This window comes from Gossypium arboreum, chromosome 2 (assembly GCF_025698485.1).
Source record: "Gossypium arboreum isolate Shixiya-1 chromosome 2, ASM2569848v2, whole genome shotgun sequence".
In the NCBI taxonomy this organism is placed as follows: domain Eukaryota; kingdom Viridiplantae; phylum Streptophyta; class Magnoliopsida; order Malvales; family Malvaceae; genus Gossypium; species Gossypium arboreum.
In genome coordinates, this window is record NC_069071.1 from 848062 (window position 1) to 867744 (window position 19683).

Below are 19683 nucleotides of genomic sequence, written 5' to 3' on the forward strand. Positions count from 1 at the left end.
ACACAACATAAAATATACATAATATCACTTATATATAAGAGTGAACTTGGCAAAACTATTATGGTAACCTTTATATTAAGAGTTGAATTGCATTTTATCCCTCTACTCGAAAAAGATCAATTAGTTTCGGTACATTAGATAAAAAAAACAGCTTAATCCTATTAAAAATCCCATTAATTTCTATTATTAATGATGACGTATTACTATTTAGTTACTTGAATTAATTCCTCCACATAAAAAAATCCATCAATTTCACCGTTTATTAGAAAATTCTCTATTCCTTTTGTTAAAATTTCATTTATTTTACTTGAATTAATCCTTTCATGTTAGTATGAGTTATACATGACACGAAGTGTTATTGTCTAGTTGCTCCATTAATTGCGTCAACACTTAACAATAAAAATAGATAGAACTTTTAATAAAATCAAGTTACTCTTTGATCTAACGTTCATAGACTTGTTTGTCCATTTTAAGTAAAAAATGACAAAATACAATCTAACTTTCAATATAGGGACCTCCATGGTAATTTTACCACATGAACTCCATTTTAACTACAAAAATTATATATATATATCATTTCGTGTGTATGTATGTATGTATGTATGCATGCATGCCTAAGAAGGTAAACAGATCACTAGGTTTGTAGATACAAAGAGAAATTCAACCACTTGCTGGAAAACTGTACATTCATAAGAATTATACAAGCAGGATATGACATAAGATATATAATCATAAATCAAACCTAAGAAACTAGATCGTGGTAATTAGTACTGTTTGAGCCGGACAAAATCATTTACCAACTAACTACATTTAGTTACAATACGATGATATCGGTTCCTCAAGTCTGGTAAGCAAAGTGTGTCCCAAAAAAGGGGAAAGAATCTTACCAGGGAGGATGTTTGTTAACCCGAGCATGAGAAAATCCGAATTTCATTTCTTCTTCTTTTGTGCACTGGATCTTGAGAACATAGATAGTTTCACTCCGAACAAGGACTTATGAGACTTTTTATCTTTGGGATAGTTGTTGGCATCTTCGGAAATGACATTGTCATATTGAAGATGTTCTTGTTCATCATCATCATGGTTCGTATCTCTAAGTAACCGTAGCAATTCCATTGCGCTTGCCTTTCCTTTATCACTCCCGTTGACAGATACATCGAAAAGGGCAGGGAATATATCGCATTCATCCATTACTAACTGACAATATTCAACACGTTGCGAGCACAATGCGAGAAGAATAGCCAGTGCATGCTCTTGGTCCTCGTGAGTGCCGGTCTCGATTAACATAGCAATAGAAGTAATACATCCTGGAGTTTGAGTAATAGAAGCCCGGGCTTCTTGGTTGTTGCACAAGTTCCTCAGCACTACTATGCAGTGCCTTGCGAGAGAAGCATCTTCTAGGAACGGGACAAACTTTGGGATCCATTCAGAAGATGCTAAATTGGAACAAATATCGTGGCTCGAGGACAGATTGTGCAAAATTTTAATGACTCGTTCCTGGAATGCTGTGATCTTAGAGTTGAGAATATTTAAAATGGAAACAAGAGCACCAGATGCAGCAATCTTAGACCAACAACCGCTATTGCCGGACAATACTTCAATAATGTCAAGAACTTCTTTAGTCACTTCTGAGTCGAGAGACGATGATAGCAGGCTATATGCATCTTCATTTAAGTACCTTATCCCACTCCTGCATGAAGCCCAAGGAATGAAAATGTCAAAAATAAAGGTAAATCATGGTACAGATGCAGCACATGCATGAATTCATTACCTGTGTCGGCTCACATAAGTCAACAACAACTGAAATCCGGCTCTTTGTGCTCTAATATTGTGCATATCAAGAGCAGAGCTCAAAAATTCAATCAACGGTTCGATGAAATTCTTGGATGACAAGGACATACAAGCTAATTCGTCACGTTTCAAATGGTTTTTCATATCTTCAACCATTTCGTATTGTGATTCCCAATCAAGCTCGGGAAGCCTACATAGAGACTCCAAATTCATTTTACTTGCATTGCGAGGATTTTGATATTGGCGAAGATCATCACTGCCCTGCTCCGGTTTCAAACTTAACCCCTCTGCAATCTTGTTGCGTGATCCATCAGAAGTATAGCTAGTATCTAAAGATCCAAGTGATACATTGCTGATGTCAACCGGGAAGCGCATATCATATATAGAACTACCAAAACTAGCTACGGAAGTGGAAGAATTTTCCAACAAATGAAGCACATCTGACTGCAAGCTAGGGTCTTGAATAGTGATTCCATGCTTCGCACACCATTTTGATATCAGATCCTTCATGACAGTATTTGGTGTCAATGACAAATGAGCCAGTTTCGTTTCGGATTTTGGACACGTATCGTTACCATCATCGAACCACTTTTGGATCCAAACCCTTTCGTATGTTTGTCCCGAAGCAATAACAACAGGATCATACATCAATCTTAAAGATATAGGGCATTTAAATTCCTCGGGTGGTATTAATCCGCTTAACTTATCAGCTTCAACATCGTGCTGCTTATACTCCTTGTGAGATGCCACATCGGGTACAATATCGCTACTGGGGTTATTAACCATAAAAGCTCCTTGATTACGATCAACCGTGTTGTCTGTTTGCTCCCCGATAATCAAGTGACCGTACTTCCTTAACAGATACAAAAGATACTTCAAGATTTTCTTCTTTTGTATGTCGGTATCTGCGATCTTTTCCATCAACTTCTTAATGGATCTTTTCTCTATCAAGATGGCTTTTGGAGAATTAATATGAAGTCGAGATGCTGCCGTTTGAAGAGCACTCGTTTCAGCAAGTTCCATTGAATCCGACGTTGTTGCTCCCTGATGAAGCAATTCTCTAACAACCTTCCCAGCCTCTTCTTCGAATTTATCAGGGACGAAACACGCAGCTCGAAGATCATCAACAATTTGAGAGATCTGCACAGACATTCCATTATCAGCTTAATCAAAGAACTTGATATATGGAAAAAACGGTATCTAAAACAAAAGGGTCAAAGTGCCTAGGTGGTCCTTGTATTATAGGGACTGGATCAATTTAGTCCCTATACCATAAAAAAGAATCAAATAAGTCCAAATTGTAACAAAGTTAACATTTACTATATAAAAACTGTCTTGAAATTTTCTTTTTCAATTGCAGTTCAATTTCAAACAAAAGATTTCATTTACAGAACTATAAAAAATTTAAAAATATTAACTTTGTTAAACAATAAACGTTTATTTCAATTTAGCCTTATTTGATTCTTTTTAATAGTACAAAGACTAAATTGATTTATTTAATTGTAGAGGAACTAATTTGATCAGGTCTCTATAATAGAAGGACCTCTCAAGTAAAACATAAGTATAATTGATTCGGCAGTAAGGTGGCTCCAGGCCCTATTGGAGTTAGTTTCATGCAAAAGTCACGGTTGCTTTTCATGAATTTGTAAACTTTCAAGGGAACAAAAAGCAAGAAAATATGAACCCTGTCCGAGTTTACAAGTTATCCAAACGTTATATTGGCCATGTTGGACCATCCTCAATCACTATACTAAGATTGCCAACAATAAATAACGACAGGCTAATTAAAGAACAAATGGGATTTGATCGATCATTTTCAGACCACTTGCTTGGGACAATAGGAAACAAGAACAATAAGATATGTAATTTGACAAACCTCGACAGCAAGCATAACTGGAACCATACTCTGAATTTGGCATAAACCTTGTTCCAAAAAATTCTTTGATTTTTGACACCTCGAAACTATAGCATCTGTTGTTATTGCCTGAAAGTGATTAAGGAGAACTATCAACCAAAGGGTATAACTTGATCGATCAAATGAGCAATAAAATAAAGAGAAACGATTAAGCTCACAAACACCAACAAAACATTTCCATGGAGGTTCTATTTCTATAAAAGAGGCCAATAATGAAAAATTGAACTCTTTGGAAGACTACAAGATATCATCAGATTGTTAAAAGTATCACAGAGGCCCCTATAGTAGGAGTCAGATTGTATTTTGGCCCTTCTACTCAAAAAAATAGGCAAATTAGTCCCTATATGTTAGATCAGGGAGCAAATTGATCCTTCTGTTAAAAATTTCATCCATTTCTACTATTAAAAACTGGTCTCTTAACGTCAGCACAAGTCTGGTTATTCCGTCAGGGGCATCAATTTTTAACAGTACAAATAGATAAAAAATTTAAAAGAAGTGACTAATTTGATCTTTGATCTAATGTGCAGGGACTAATTTTCCTTTTTTTTGAGTAGAGGAGGCAAAATGCAATTTGACTCCTAATATAATGGCCTCTATAGTACTTTCATCCATCAGATTGTTATAAAAGAAACAGTCCTGCAACAGCCAGATTGTAAACTCATACTCGTTTTAACAAAAACCCGAAATAGCAATAAACTCCTCCATAATCAGTAAGGCAATAACTACAAAAATACACACCAGATACAGTTTACTTGATTCGTTGCAGTACTGAAGAAGCAACTTTGCTCTCTCAAGTGCATTGTTCAATGAGCATAGTGCCTTTATTCCCGAGGAACATCTAGGTCGAGCAGCTTCAATCTCCGGAAATATCTTTAAAATTCTATCAACAAACTTCCTAAGCTCTGTGCACATCAAGTGGTGCGCCTACAATCAAAGCATACCATATTAGACGAAGATCAAACACCTTAAAACAAACATGGTATGATGATATGATCCTTAACATATAAGCAAAAAAAAAAAAACACACACACACACAAACAAATGCATGTAATTTATTCCCGGTAATATATTCCAAGTTAGAACAGAAAAAAAGTGAAACGAACTCGAAAATAGTACCTTAAAGGAACTAGGATAGGAGTCAAATGGAGTCTCCCCTGCTTCAATAGCATCAGTCCCCATTCAATATATATATCCCTGACTATATATAAACAAAGAACACAAGTCAAGTAATTAAACAGATCAAAAACTGCAAACAAGCTATAAATGATGAAAATTGAAAACCCTTTTTTTCTATATGATTCTAATGGTGACATTTCTAAGTGTAGGTCAAAGAGTTGCATTAACTATGCATCTTTAGCTCATAGACTTTGTGCTAAACTTCAGTCAATGAAGAAAGATACGATATATGTGTATATATATATATATGTATCAACCAGGCCTTTGAACCCCACCATATAATGATGAAAACCCTTTTACTATATTGATTCATATGGTGACATTTCTAAGTCCAACTCTATGATTTTTGCATTAATTATACATCTTTAGCTCATAGACTTTGTACTAAACTTTCAGTCAATGAAGATAGATATAAAAGAAAATGGTAAACATAACAAATTTGAAGCATGAAGATGCAATATTTTTCTTGAAAGATACTAATTTTGAACTTAAATCATGATAAAAAAAATTATGGGATTTGAGGAACAAATTAGGGAATTACCTTTCTTGTGAAGATATAGAACAACCCCAAATGTGCAGAGAACTTGAACCAGTAGAATCAAAGACTCTATTTTTAAGCAAAAAATAAAAAATAAACAAAACCAAATTTAAACGAAAAAAATTACAAAGAAGAGAATTTCAAGCCAAAAAAAGCAAAATTCTTGCAGCTCTACCATAGATGACTAAAGTGAAAAGAAAACAATAGTTCAAGTAAAGCTTTAAAGATGAACAAATCGATTGCATAATCTTCTTGCTTACAGAAAAAAAAAAACAGCTTTTAAATTTTTTTTTCAATAACCCAGCAAAATATAGTGAAATATTTAGCTTTTTAGAGCTCTTCAAAGATAAGGCAAACAAGAAAACCAAAAACCCAACAAAAAAAATCAAATCAAAAGCTGTAAATAAAGCTGCTTTTCTTTTTTCTTTTGGACAAAGAAAAAGCCTTTGCAAAGAAGACGATAATGATATTTAAAAGTAAAAGAGTTTCTTAATTTTGATTTTTTTTTTGTGGGGAGAAATAAAAAAAATATATACAAAGACCCGTCAACTGGCTATCTCCACTGATAATTTTTAGGTTAAATTGCACCGAAGATCACTGAACTATTAGTAAGTTTATGTTTTAGTCACTTAACTTTAAAATGTTAGAAAATGGTCACTAAACTATTCAATGTTTTCATTAGGTTACTGAGCTGTTAAAATTGTTATTGTATGACATTTTCCTTCCTCTTATTTTTTACAGGTTGGTTTTTTTTCATGAAACAACTTTCTTTTTCAATTTTGAGACAGACCATCAAATACTGGAATATAATGTATGTTCTTCTACTCGTCGATAGATACTGATTAGCCATACTGATCTTTGAATCATTACTTAGAGCTTGCTAGCTGAAAAGAAAAAGACTTAACAACTCAGTTACTTAAATACAAATTTTAGAATAATTTAGTGATTACTTATAACTTTTTGAAGTTTAGTAACCAAAATATAAGTTTATTAATAATTTAGTGACTTGGGTGTAGTTTACCCATGATTTTTTGAGACAGGTAAAAGTTTTCAGACGTTTTGTAACAGTCACACGTGTTGTCCCACACGCCTCTCTGGTGGCGTCTGCGATTGATTTACTAACGTTGATCTTCATCGTGGGTCACTTGATTGAATCCAACGATGATGGGAACGTAGCTAACTCGTGATGTTGACCAAAGAGACGCTGACATTTCTACGTATAGAACATTTCTACCTGCAGTCTCTCTTGAACGGCTTAAGGTGCGAGATATTCGTATATTTGTATAAAATTTTAGGTCAAACTTTATAAATGGTCCCTGTATTTTTAAACGATCCTATTTTCGAAACATGTATTTTTAATTTCGAAGCCAAATTTTTTTATTAATTCAAATAAAAAATAGTTGGTCTCGTGATTAAAAATACATGTTTCGAAAAAAATTAAATGGATTAAATATGATCAAATTATAGTAGAGTGCAGGGGTGGGTGCAAAGGCAGGCAAAAGCTTAGCCTTGACAAACTAAAATGGAAAGTTTTCTCTTTAGACCTTATAAAGTCCATAAATTCATTAGTTAATATTTGATTTGATTTTTTTAAGATTGTATATTAATATAATGGTGAAATTACATTTTACTCCTATAAAAAATATATAACTTAATTTCAAATCCCAAAAAATTCTAAATTTAGCTCTAATATCAAACACACATAGCATAAACAACATCTATGTATTCTTCCTAAATTTTAATATAATATTTATTTGATAAAATGTATTTTTCTTTCTGAATTTTTTTATTTTAGTTTGATTTAGGATGATTTTTTAAGAATATTATTATAGGTCTAAATATATATGGCTCTTTTTTGATGTAATGTCTACAACTATCCATAGCTCTTCCTCTATTCATAAATAGGAGGATAATACTGTTCAAGACTCGAACCCACATCCTCTTGTATTGACAACAATATCCATACTAATTGAGCTAATATTCAATCAAAAGGATGTTTCTAGTAAATAAGCTAATCATCACATTCTATATACATATATATCTTATAGGTAAACTGCAAAAATAATTATTTTTATTTGCCTCATATTACATTTTAGTCACTTGCATTATTGTTTTGTTATGAAATGGTCACTCTACCGTTAAGATCCGTTACCTCCCTAACGACGATCCTACGTGGCAGTCCAAATGGGTTTTAAATGTCAACTTGGATATTTTACGTGGTAGTCCAAATTAAATTTATTTAATTAAAAACATATTTTCATCCTAGAATCTGAACATCCAAGTTGACATTTAAAACCCATTTGGACTGACACGTAGGACTGTCGTTAGTGAGGTAACAGAGTTTAACAGTAGGGTGACCACTCTGTATCAAAACAATAACGTAAGTGACTAAAACGTAACATTTCAAACATAAGTCACTAAAATGTAATCTAAGGCAAACAAAAGTGACCACTTTTGCAGTTTACCCATTTTTTATTTTGTTAAATTAAAAGTGGAATAAATAAATAGTTGGTGGCTAATGACTATTATTTATTACAATAAGAGAATTTATACAGTTTCCTAATCCATTAATTTAAATTTTATTTTTTAATTTATTCCTCTGTGTAAATTATTTTTAAAAATTTGTTCTTCCTTTGATTCTTTATCCGATAACATATAATATATATAAATATTAAGAGTCGACTGTTTTTTTATTTGGTATTATAATATAATAAGTTTTTTAAATAATAAATATAAATGCCTCAACTGAAATCTATAAGCATAGACTTTCCTTTTAATGGTCAAAAGACTAAAATCAAAATCAACTTGAAAAAGAGGGTATATTTAAAATAAAAATTCTAGTTTTAATTTATTTAAGAAGAAAATAATAAAAAATTAATACCACGGAATTATCATTTTACCATTATATTAATCTACACTTCAAAATTTGTATAGTAATTAAATTAAAATTTACTATCCTGGAGGCCGAAGCTTCGCTTCTCCTTGAAATTATAAGATTTTGCTTTAATCATTTAAAAATTATAAAGATGTAGACTATAAAAAATTAAAATTTCATTCGGCCTCTAACAAGTTTATCCAGAACCGATAGACCCTTTAACAAGTTTGGCATTGTCCTTTTGTAGGGTTTTCTCTTGAAATTTTCAAAAACCCGAGTGTAAACATACCTGGTGGTAGAGGCGAATCTAAGGGGCTGGCATGGGCCCTGATCCCCTTTAAAATAGAAAATTGTTATTTAGGCCCCTTAAAAAATATAGGCTATAAAAAATTAAAATTTTATTTTGCCCCCTAAAAATTTATTCTACCTTCGCCCCTGCCTGGTGGGTTGCTCATGGTTCACCTTGTCAAGCATTTGATGAGATGCTCACACTCTATGAACCTGCTGTTTCTTCGAGCACTCGAACTCTCCATAAAATTAAGAGACAAAACTCCATCAGGAATAATATAAGACATGTATAGAGATTCTTCGAGTGAACGACACTTCGCAATAGAAAAATCGAAAATACTTTTAAGACACCATAAATCCTTGTACTCTTAGAAAATTTAGAATTTAGTCCCTTTACTTTTTAGATCTTAAAATTCACGTATGCCTACTAATACTAATTTTTTTATTAAATTAAAGGTCTTTACAACATCTTTTTTTACATTACATAGCTATCAAGTGAGGTTTTTTTTATTATTTCAAAATGTCACACTAAAAAATTTAATAGTACTAACAGTATGACCTGAATTTTAAAATTTGAAAAGTTAAAGGACTAAATTTATAAAAATAAAAATAAAAAGACTAAATTTCAAAATTTTGAAAAGTATAAATACTTATAACATATTTTAACCTAGTTTATTTATCACTTTATATATTGAATTTATCTTCAATTATTGCTACTGAGAGTGGGAAAGGACCATGCTTCAGTGCCACTTATTTCAGCTAATCATTATTGTGAAAAGCCCGCCCCTCGCCGAGAAATTAAAACGTTGACCAACTTTTTAATTTAGGTCTAATTATGCTCTTAGTCTTGTAACTTTTATACTTTTGAAATCCAGTCCTCCTATTTTTAATTTCTAGAATTTAATCTTCTGCTTGCTTGATTTAAAATTTTAACAATGTTATTAATTGAATTAAAATTAAATTTTCATATATTTAAATTAAAAAATCATTAATAATGTTATCATTAGATTTTAGATTTTAAATCAAGTAAGCACATGAATTAACCAAGTTTTGGCATAAAAAACCAAAACAAAATTGGATTCTTATATGACTAAATGTAAACTTACATCGTGTATAAAAAAAATTATGAACTTACTCACGTTTTAAAGACCATTTTAATGGAGAAAAATCCTTGTACCCACTTTACTATTCCACTTACATAATCATTACAACCAAAGTAGACAAAAAATATATTCACATAAATTTAAAGAAGTAATCCTTAATACGGCCAGTGGTGTTCGGATTTTGGGGAGTTGAGGAAGACTTATGATGGGGAGGGGTTGGGTGTTACTCGTTTAATTGGGTGGCAAATTTTTATATGTTGAGCATTTTCATTTAAGATTGCTTGCTCTTGATTCGAGAGGATTGGGTGATTGAAGTTAAACATATTTTTATAAATCGGAATATAATCAAACAAAACTCACATGTGACAACTAGGCATGTGGTAGTTATGTACGTTAGAAATCGAATTTATGTATTGAATAACCCAAAACTTTAATCTTTGTCAATAATACCAATACCATATCCTATACATAGTTTTTAAAAAAAGTTAATGTTAAAATCAAACACACCATGCATTGATTTTAAAAATGCAACATGTTCAAACCTAAAGTTAGAAATTGTCAACTTATGCACTAAACTAGGTCTATTTTCGTATATGAATATATAGGAGATATTTTTGCCCTATTAAACATCATTTACTAAATTAAGATGGGAACAAAATGGGCTGCTTAATTTCAACCACAAGTTAAAAACGCGTTGAGTCGAGTTTAATATACCGAGTTAACTCATTTGAAGTATAATTGAGTTTTTAATTATAATAATTATAATTTAAAAATTTTAATTCAAACGGTCGATTGAGTTTTAGCTTGATTGGCATTGGTATTATTACTAGTGCAGAAGGAGTGGGTTTGAGTGCTTCTATTTATAGGTTAAGAAAGGGTTATGTGTAGTTCTATGTATTGTGTAAAAAAAAAAAACAGATATGATTAAAATTTATAATCAGATTATTCAAAAAATTAATTCGAACGAGTTAAAATTTAGTGTCTTAAATTTTTCAAATTTTCATTATGCCCTTTTTTTGAAAATTTTAATTAATTTTTTCTTTTTTTCAAAATTCTTATTAATCTCACAAAATTTTATAAATTTTAATTATACCACCAATTTTCTTTAAAAAAACTCTTTAAATTCCTAAATTTTTGAAAATTTTAATTAGGCTCTTGAATTTAATCTCATTATCTACCATTGATTATATATTGTTGAAGGACTTTTGATTATTTTGAGAAAAGTTGGACACAAAAGCTGTTGAGTATTTACCTCTCAAAATGATCGATATTTCTTTTCGATAGAGATTTAATCACAATGCTGGGCCTGTTGAGGGGTCCATCGACTTCAAATAAACAATACTCTTAAAATTTAAATTAGACCACCAATTTTCTTCAGAAAAAAACTCTTTAAACTCCTAAAATTTTTGAAAATTTTAGTTAGGCTTTTCGAAACTTAATCTTATGATCTGTCGTTAAATATAATGACTTTTGATTCTTTTGAAAAAAGTTGGATACGAAAGCCCATTGAGTATTTACCTCTCAAAATGTTCAATAATTCTTTTCTATAGAGATTTAATCACAATATTAGACCTGTTGAGAGATTCATCGACTTCAAATAAACAATACTTCACAAATTTCTTTCGGAAATAATTAGAAATCTTTCTGTATATATTCGAGAAAATAAAATAATTCCTAATCTATCGTAATTAATAAAATAGAGCATCAACAGCAACGGAGAAAAAGAGTTGAAGATTAGGTGAAATTGAAAAGCAATCTTAGCCATAAAAAATTCCTAGGTTGTTATTTGCTAAATAAATAAAGAGTTTAGATTTTTTTTTAGATCGGGTTGAATTAGGGGCGAAGTTGGAAATTTTATTTAGGAGGTCGAGATAAAATTATACAATTTTAGAGGGTTTAAAGTTAAAATTTCTGTTAAAATGCTTAAATTACATTACCATTATTATATTGGAAGGACCAAAGATGCAAATTTTTCATTTATTTAAAAACTAAAAGAATTGATTTGAATGATTTATATTATGAGAGAGGCTAAATGGATATTATCCCTTTTAACAACGGGGTTGAATCATGGTTGGGATTTAAATATTTTTAGGTTATAAATAAAAATTTTAATAAAATATTTTATTATTTAAATTAAATCGATCGAGATAAAATATTCTTATCTAATTATAATCCGAATCATGAGCCGGTCCGATCAGCCGACCCATGAATTAAACCGTGGAAAAGGACTTTCCTGTCAATTTCCAATTGATGCAACATCCCAGCATAAAATAAATTTTGTCATTGGCCCATACAAAAAGCAAAAGCAAAAAGCATAAAAAAAAAAATGATGCTTTAGTTTATATATATATCTATTAATTTTATATATAATTATAAATATTTTGGAATAACTTATCTATAAAGTTCTTAAAGATTCTTGGGTTAATATAACTTTTAGTCCATGAACTCTACAATTAGGTCACTTTAGTATTTGTACTTCTTCTTTTTTTGTCTATTTCGATATTTGAACTTAACAACTAAGTCTATTTTTTTGTACCTAAACTTGACAAATATAAAAGCTTGATTTAGTACCGAGTTTGGCACTTTTTCTGATGTGGTTCTTGTGTTATTTTTGGTCCAATCCGTACTCATATTTGACAAAATTATATATTTTGATACTCAAATGTAATGATGTTAATTTTTAGCGTTAAATTTGAGTTTTAGAGTTGATTTGATGAAAATATATAATTAACTAATAATATTAACATTTAGATTTCATCAAATCAACCTTAAAACCTGAATTAAATCACACTAATTGGATTGTATATTATAAATTAAACACAAAATTAAATAAACTCACATTTAAAGATTTATTCTATTAAAAATTATAAAAATTCAAACCTATTGATATTAGCCATTAACTTCCATCAAATCAACCCTAAAACTCTAATCGAACACTAAAACTTAGTATTGTCACATTTTGATACCAAAATATATAACTTTTATCAAATACAGGTATCAAATTGGACCAAAAAGCAACATTAGTACCACATTAGAAAAAAGTCTCAAACTCTGGTACCAAATAATATATTAAGTCATCTCAAAATGTCACATCATCAAATTTTGATGGAATCTAAGTTCAATGACCAAAATGGACCTAATTGCCAACTTTAGGTAGCGATTGGACTAAAAGAAAAAGTACAGGTACCAAAGCAAACTTGATTGGAAAATTAGGGATTAAAAGTTATAGTAACCCTTTTTTAGAGCACAATGAAAAATTATTTGTAAGTTTGAAAGAGTAAAATACTACCATAAACTATTTTGTAAGTTTGAAAGCGTAAAACCATTCTCAAGTCATACCATTAATTAAAATAATGGAAAAATTATACATCAGGTCAATGATGTTTTCATGATGTCAATTAAGTAAATAAGTGAGACTAAAATTCTTTGATGTAATCTCATAATATATATATATATATATATGTACTTTTGGTCCAATTTAATTGGTTTAATTTTTCCTCAATCCTTATATTTTTAGAGTTTTGAAATTAAGCTCTCTACTTTTAATTCCATAAATTTAATTAGTTCATTTATTCGTTAGATTCAAAATTAAAATCACATTGAAAATACTTTAATGTATTTCTGTTAAATTTGAATATGTGACATTCAAGTGCCTGAATTTGAGTCTCACCCTCCACAAATCATGTGTGAGCTGTCTAGATTTATATCTGGCTTAAATCTCGCCTTATTAGAGTCTTGCCCGGAGTTAATCTAGTTGAAAGTGGGTTATATTCGAGTTGTATTTTGTAATATTTAATTTTTTGGCTATAGTGACTTAGATAGATAAAATTTTTAATTGTTAATCATTATGATTGTGAGTGATCATTTTTTAAAAAAAAAAATTATTTTAACGACGCTATCAACTAAACTTTAATTTTTATATTAGACAAGTATAAAGACCGAATTCTTGAAATTAAAATTCAAAGAATAAAGGGACTGGGTGCATAATATGAAAATTTCTACCATAGGTTGACATTGATCAAACTATAAGTATCCAAAGTCAAAGTAAATGAAAAGGGTTTGGGGATGATTGCTAACCTTAATTACAATAGAAATGATCGTAAAAAAAAAAATACTTAGATTTTACGTGAAAAATTCTTATTGGAAAAAATCACAAGTAGAGAAAGAAAAATTTACTAAAGTGGAAAAAATAACAATACAAGAGGTTTTCAGCTATATCAAGTTTTGTCTTTTTATTTTATTTCTTTAATAAGTGAGTTGCACCTCGAACTTTTCAAGTCGAATTAAACGAGATTCAGATCACACAACTCTAATAATCTACATAATATTTTGACAAGGCAAAATTACTTAACCATTAATTAACCCATCTAAAACTTGAATCTAAGCAACATTGGACAAAGATATAATTTTATTTTAGGTAAAATACGTCTCTTTACTAAAACACTTCTATATTAATTTTGTAATCATATTTTTTTAATTAATTTTTAATAATTTATAGTATATTTTAATTTTACAAATATTTTCTATATATAATTATAATTTATTGTGTTCAAATGTTTTTATAATATATATTCAATTAATTTTCTAAAAATAACATATTATAAAATATCATTTAAAAATTTAAAAACCTGTCAATTTCCAATTGATGCAACATCCCAGCATAAAATAAATTTTGTCATTGGCCCATACAAAAGCAAAAGCAAAAGCATAAAAAAAAATGATGCTTTAGTTTATATATATATCTATTAATTTTATATATAATTATAAATATTTTGGAATAACTTATCTATAAAGTTCTTAAAGATTCTTGGGTTAATATAACTTTTAGTCCATGAACTCTACAATTAGGTCACTTTAGTATTTGTACTTCTTCTTTTTTGTCTATTTCGATATTTGAACTTAACAACTAAGTCTATTTTTTTGTACCTAAACTTGACAAATATAAAAGCTTGATTTAGTACCCGAGTTTGGCACTTTTTCTGATGTGGTTCTTGTGTTATTTTTTGGTCCAATCCGGTACTCATATTTGACAAAAATTATATATTTTGATACTCAAATGTAATGATGTTAATTTTTTAGCGTTAAATTTGAGTTTTAGAGTTGATTTGATGAAAATATATAATTAACTAATAATATTAACATTTAGATTTCATCAAATCAACCTTAAAACCTGAATTAAATCACACTAATTGGATTGTATATTATAAATTAAACACAAAATTAAATAAACTCACATTTAAAGATTTATTCTATTAAAAATTATAAAAATTCAAACCTATTGATATTAGCCATTAACTTCCATCAAATCAACCCTAAAACTCTAATCGAACACTAAAACTTAGTATTGTCACATTTTGATACCAAAATATATAACTTTTATCAAATACAGGTATCAAATTGGACCAAAAAGCAACATTAGTACCACATTAGAAAAAAGTCTCAAACTCTGGTACCAAATAATATATTAAGTCATCTCAAAATGTCACATCATCAAATTTTGATGGAATCTAAGTTCAATGACCAAAATGGACCTAATTGCCAACTTTAGGTAGCGATTGGACTAAAAGAAAAAGTACAGGTACCAAAGCAAACTTGATTGGAAAATTAGGGATTAAAAGTTATAGTAACCCTTTTTTAGAGCACAATGAAAAATTATTTGTAAGTTTGAAAGAGTAAAATACTACCATAAACTATTTTGTAAGTTTGAAAGCGTAAAACCATTCTCAAGTCATACCATTAATTAAAATAATGGAAAAATTATACATCAGGTCAATGATGTTTTCATGATGTCAATTAAGTAAATAAGTGAGACTAAAATTCTTTGATGTAATCTCATAATATATATATATATATATATGTACTTTTGGTCCAATTTAATTGGTTTAATTTTTCCCTCAATCCTTATATTTTTAGAGTTTTGAAATTAAGCTCTCTACTTTTAATTCCATAAATTTAATTAGTTCATTTATTCGTTAGATTCAAAATTAAAATCACATTGAAAATACTTTAATGTATTTCTGTTAAATTTGAATATGTGACATTCAAGTGCCTGAATTTGAGTCTCACCTCCACAAATCATGTGTGAGCTGTCTAGATTTATATCGGCTTAAATCTCGCCTTATTAGAGTCTTGCCGGAGTTAATCTAGTTGAAAGTGGGTTATATTCGAGTTGTATTTTGTAATATTTAATTTTTGGCTATAGTGACTTAGATAGATAAAATTTTAATTGTTAATCATTATGATTGTGAGTGATCATTTTTAAAAAAAAATTATTTTAACGACGCTATCAACTAAACTTTAATTTTATATTAGACAAGTATAAAGACCGAATTCTTGAAATTAAAATTCAAAGAATAAAGGGACTGGGTGCATAATATGAAAATTTCTACCATAGGTTGACATTGATCAAACTATAAGTATCCAAAGTCAAAGTAAATGAAAAGGGTTTGGGGATGATTGCTAACCTTAATTACAATAGAAATGATCGTAAAAAAAAATACTTAGATTTTACGTGAAAAATTCTTATTGGAAAAATCACAAGTAGAGAAAGAAAAATTTACTAAAGTGGAAAAATAACAATACAAGAGGTTTTCAGCTATATCAAGTTTTGTCTTTTATTTTATTTCTTTAATAAGTGAGTTGCACCTCGAACTTTTCAAGTCGAATTAAACGAGATTCGATCACACAACTCTAATAATCTACATAATATTTTGACAAGGCAAAATTACTTAACCATTAATTAACCCATCTAAAACTTGAATCTAAGCAACATTGGACAAAGATATAATTTTATTTTAGGTAAAATACGTCTCTTTACTAAAACACTTCTATATTAATTTTGTAATCATATTTTTTTAATTAATTTTTAATAATTTATAGTATATTTTAATTTTACAAATATTTTCTATATATAATTATAATTTATTGTGTTCAAATGTTTTTATAATATATATTCAATTAATTTTCTAAAAATAACATATTATAAAATATCATTTAAAAAATTTAAAAAAAAGTGAGGTGAGAACGAAGAATTTTGAATCTAGACAAAAAATAAAACTCATTTAGAAAACAGTCCAGACCTCGAGTAATGTTTTTTGGCTTGGCCTAAATTTGCAAAAAGAAAAAAAAATTGTTGTTTTCTTATTGTTTTTCTGCTATTTTTTCAATGTTTTGCTGTCATTTTACTATTGTGTTGCAATTATTTTGTTGTTATTATTTGAATATTGTATAACTTTTATTTTATTATTAATTTTGCTACTATTTTAGAGACATTTGCTTGTTAAGTAGCACATAGTTAGTGTTATTTAAGTATAATTTTTAAATTTATTTTCAATTTGTTGAGAAACATTTATTTTAATATTTTAGTATTTTTATGTATTATATTTTTATAAAATTATATAAAAAATTAATATAAATGAACTGGGCTCGATCGAGTTTTAAAATTTTTATCCGGACTAAATTTCGACAATTTTAAATCCACTTATTAGTTCTAATTAGACCTAAAATTTTGTCAAACTCCAACCCGACCAATAAATAATTCTAATTTAAGATATTAGAAAAAAACAATTGCAACAAAAAATGTAAAAACCTACCTGCATGGCAAGTGGGACAAGGATAAAAATAGTAGAACGTAATAAATGAGACAGGCTATTTCACGTTGTTTAGGACAAGGATGTCGATTGATACTTGCAACAAAACCTATCTGCATGGCAAGTGTTTGACCACTAATTTAACATCTAAAACTTTTTGATTCGGGTTAATTGCATAAGACTTATTTATAGGGACGAAGTCAAAAATTTTATTTATAGTTTAAGATAAAATTTTAAAATTTTATTATAAAAGGAGTTTAATTTGTATGAGAGGTCAAAATTACAAATTTTCCATTTATTCAAATGATTGAAGGACTTAAATTAATATATACTTGAAAAACTATTAATGATATTTTTCAATTTGGCCCGGGGTCAAGTCCCTTGCCTCCCCGTTGACTTTGTCTTAGTTAATATCTGTTGATGTTATAGTTACAACTCGCTTTGCAACTGAGTAGTTTGTAATTTTTCTATTTCGATATTTTGTGAAAATCTTAAATAAGGGAATAAACACACTTTAATACGTTCAAAATTCTTTTATACTAACAATAATGTCGATATTAATCGAGTAAGACCCAATAAACTAAATATTTTATTATTATTAAATATTATGTTTTTCTTCTTAGGCTATATGACATAAACCCTTCACTAATTCCAACATATTCATTTTCTTAGACAGTTGATTATTCATATTATATACACAAGTATGATACTTTATTTAATCCTCCAACTTTGACATAAAAAATCATTCAAAACATAACATGTTGTATATGATATTCTATCTGTAATATATATATTAGTGGTGGAGTTAGTAGACTAAAATGAAAATTTTTCTATATAATTTTTTATAATTATAAAATTTTAAATTAATAATTATAAAATTATATTTTTATTATCGTAAAAATATATAATTTAATTCGACCACTGACATTCTATCTATAATATAATATGGCATCTGACATTCTATCTCTATATATATAAGTGGGTGAAAAGTTGACATCCATGAACTAGACCTTAGAAACAAGCTGTTGTACCATTTTTTTATTTTTTATAGTTTTTCTTTAAAAAGAAATACAGGCTGCTTCAACTTTATTTAAGAAAATATTTAAAATTAAATTTTGATTTAGTAGAATTATATATATAAGGTTTTAATTTTTATTTAAATTTTATAAATTTATTAACATCTTAATAAATTAAATATAGTTGTTTAAAAATTATAATTTTTATTAATATAATAATATATAATATTTTAATTTATCAAAAAATTATAATTCAATTCTAGTCCCTTTAAAATTGTAAAATTATAGTTTAATTCTTCTACAGATTGTAAAATTGTAAAATAATAAATAATATTTTAATTTATCAAAAATTTATAATTCAATTCTAGTCCCTTTAAAAATTGTAAAATTATAGTTTAATTCTTCTACAGACTATAAAATTGTAAAATAATATATAATATTTTTATTTATCAAAAAATTATAATTCAATTCTAGTCCTGTAAAATTGTAAAATTATAATTTAATTCTTCTACTGATTATATAATTTTAAGTTTAATCAATTCTATTCTCTCGTAAAATATTTTTAATTTAGCCTCTGGTTAACATGAAACCGTTTTACGATACTTATTATGTACACAAATAATTATATTTATTGATCCGAAATAATTTTTTTTTTCTATTTGTGTATCAAATTTATTATTCCCTTGAAGAAAAAACGAAATATTTGAACTTTAGACCATAGTGAACCCAAATAGGCTGTTGTGGCCAATTTTAGGAGGCTCGAATGGGTACTAAGCCCCAAGGCTCAAAACCCAATTTCTTTTTGTTTATAATGGTCTTGCTGGCAATATTTATTCAACTGATCCACAATATTATTTAGATTTTAAATTGGTCACTAAATGTTATAACATTTTTAATTAAATCCATAAAGTATCCCTATTATATTAATTAGGCATTTTCGCCAGTTTAGCCATTAGTTTGGATGTTAAATGTTATAACCATGAGTGTGAATTCTCTTTTAATTCTCTCGTATTTTAGATTGATAAGTATTGAAGGTTTTTTTATTTATTCAGAAGAAGTCTATCAAGTGTTGTCCGAATCCCTTAGCATTCAGCCCTAAACCCTACGCCCTACATCGTTGGGCATCCTAAGGAAATCTGAGACGATTAATCACCAATTTACGAACATTCAAGAGATCCGATGATAACAATTTAGGGAACTTATATCAATGGAGTTTTGTAGCATGTTGCTACGAAATGTTCTTTAAAAAATGTAAAAGTTTTCAATTAATTTATTGGATGAAATATTTTTATTTTGATATTTTAATTTATTTATAAAATAAATTCATTTTGTTATATTTCAAAGGACGATTATTAAATATCATATTTGTATTTTTAATTTTCGCAACAACAC

At 28.4% G+C, this 19683-nt stretch overlaps 1 protein-coding gene across 1 annotated transcript; it reads right to left on the reverse strand.

The window, feature by feature from the left end:
- Positions 1-639: 639 nt before the first annotated feature.
- On the reverse strand, positions 640-5924 carry LOC108459307 (U-box domain-containing protein 5). Its single transcript, XM_017758667.2, has 6 exons — positions 5424-5924; positions 4823-4904; positions 4445-4630; positions 3668-3775; positions 1772-2931; positions 640-1690 (listed from the first exon to the last, which is right to left on the reverse strand). The coding sequence occupies exons 2-6, from the start codon at positions 4883-4885 to the stop codon at positions 931-933; spliced, it is 2277 nt and encodes a 758-aa protein (XP_017614156.1). The 5' UTR covers positions 4886-4904; positions 5424-5924; the 3' UTR covers positions 640-930.
- Positions 5925-19683: the final 13759 nt, after the last annotated feature.

Bases quoted from the DNA above. Each gene is read 5' to 3' on its own strand.
- LOC108459307 (XM_017758667.2), bottom strand. From the start codon at position 4,885: ATGGGGACTGATGCTATTGAAGCAGGGGAGACTCCATTTGACTCCTAT. The intron at 4,631-4,822 runs GTACTATTTTCG...CTTTGATTGTAG, and splicing joins CCTATCCTAGTTCCTTTAAG to GCGCACCACTTGATGTGCAC. The intron at 3,776-4,444 runs GTGTGTATTTTT...AATCACTTTCAG, and splicing joins AATCAAGTAAACTGTATCTG to GCAATAACAACAGATGCTAT.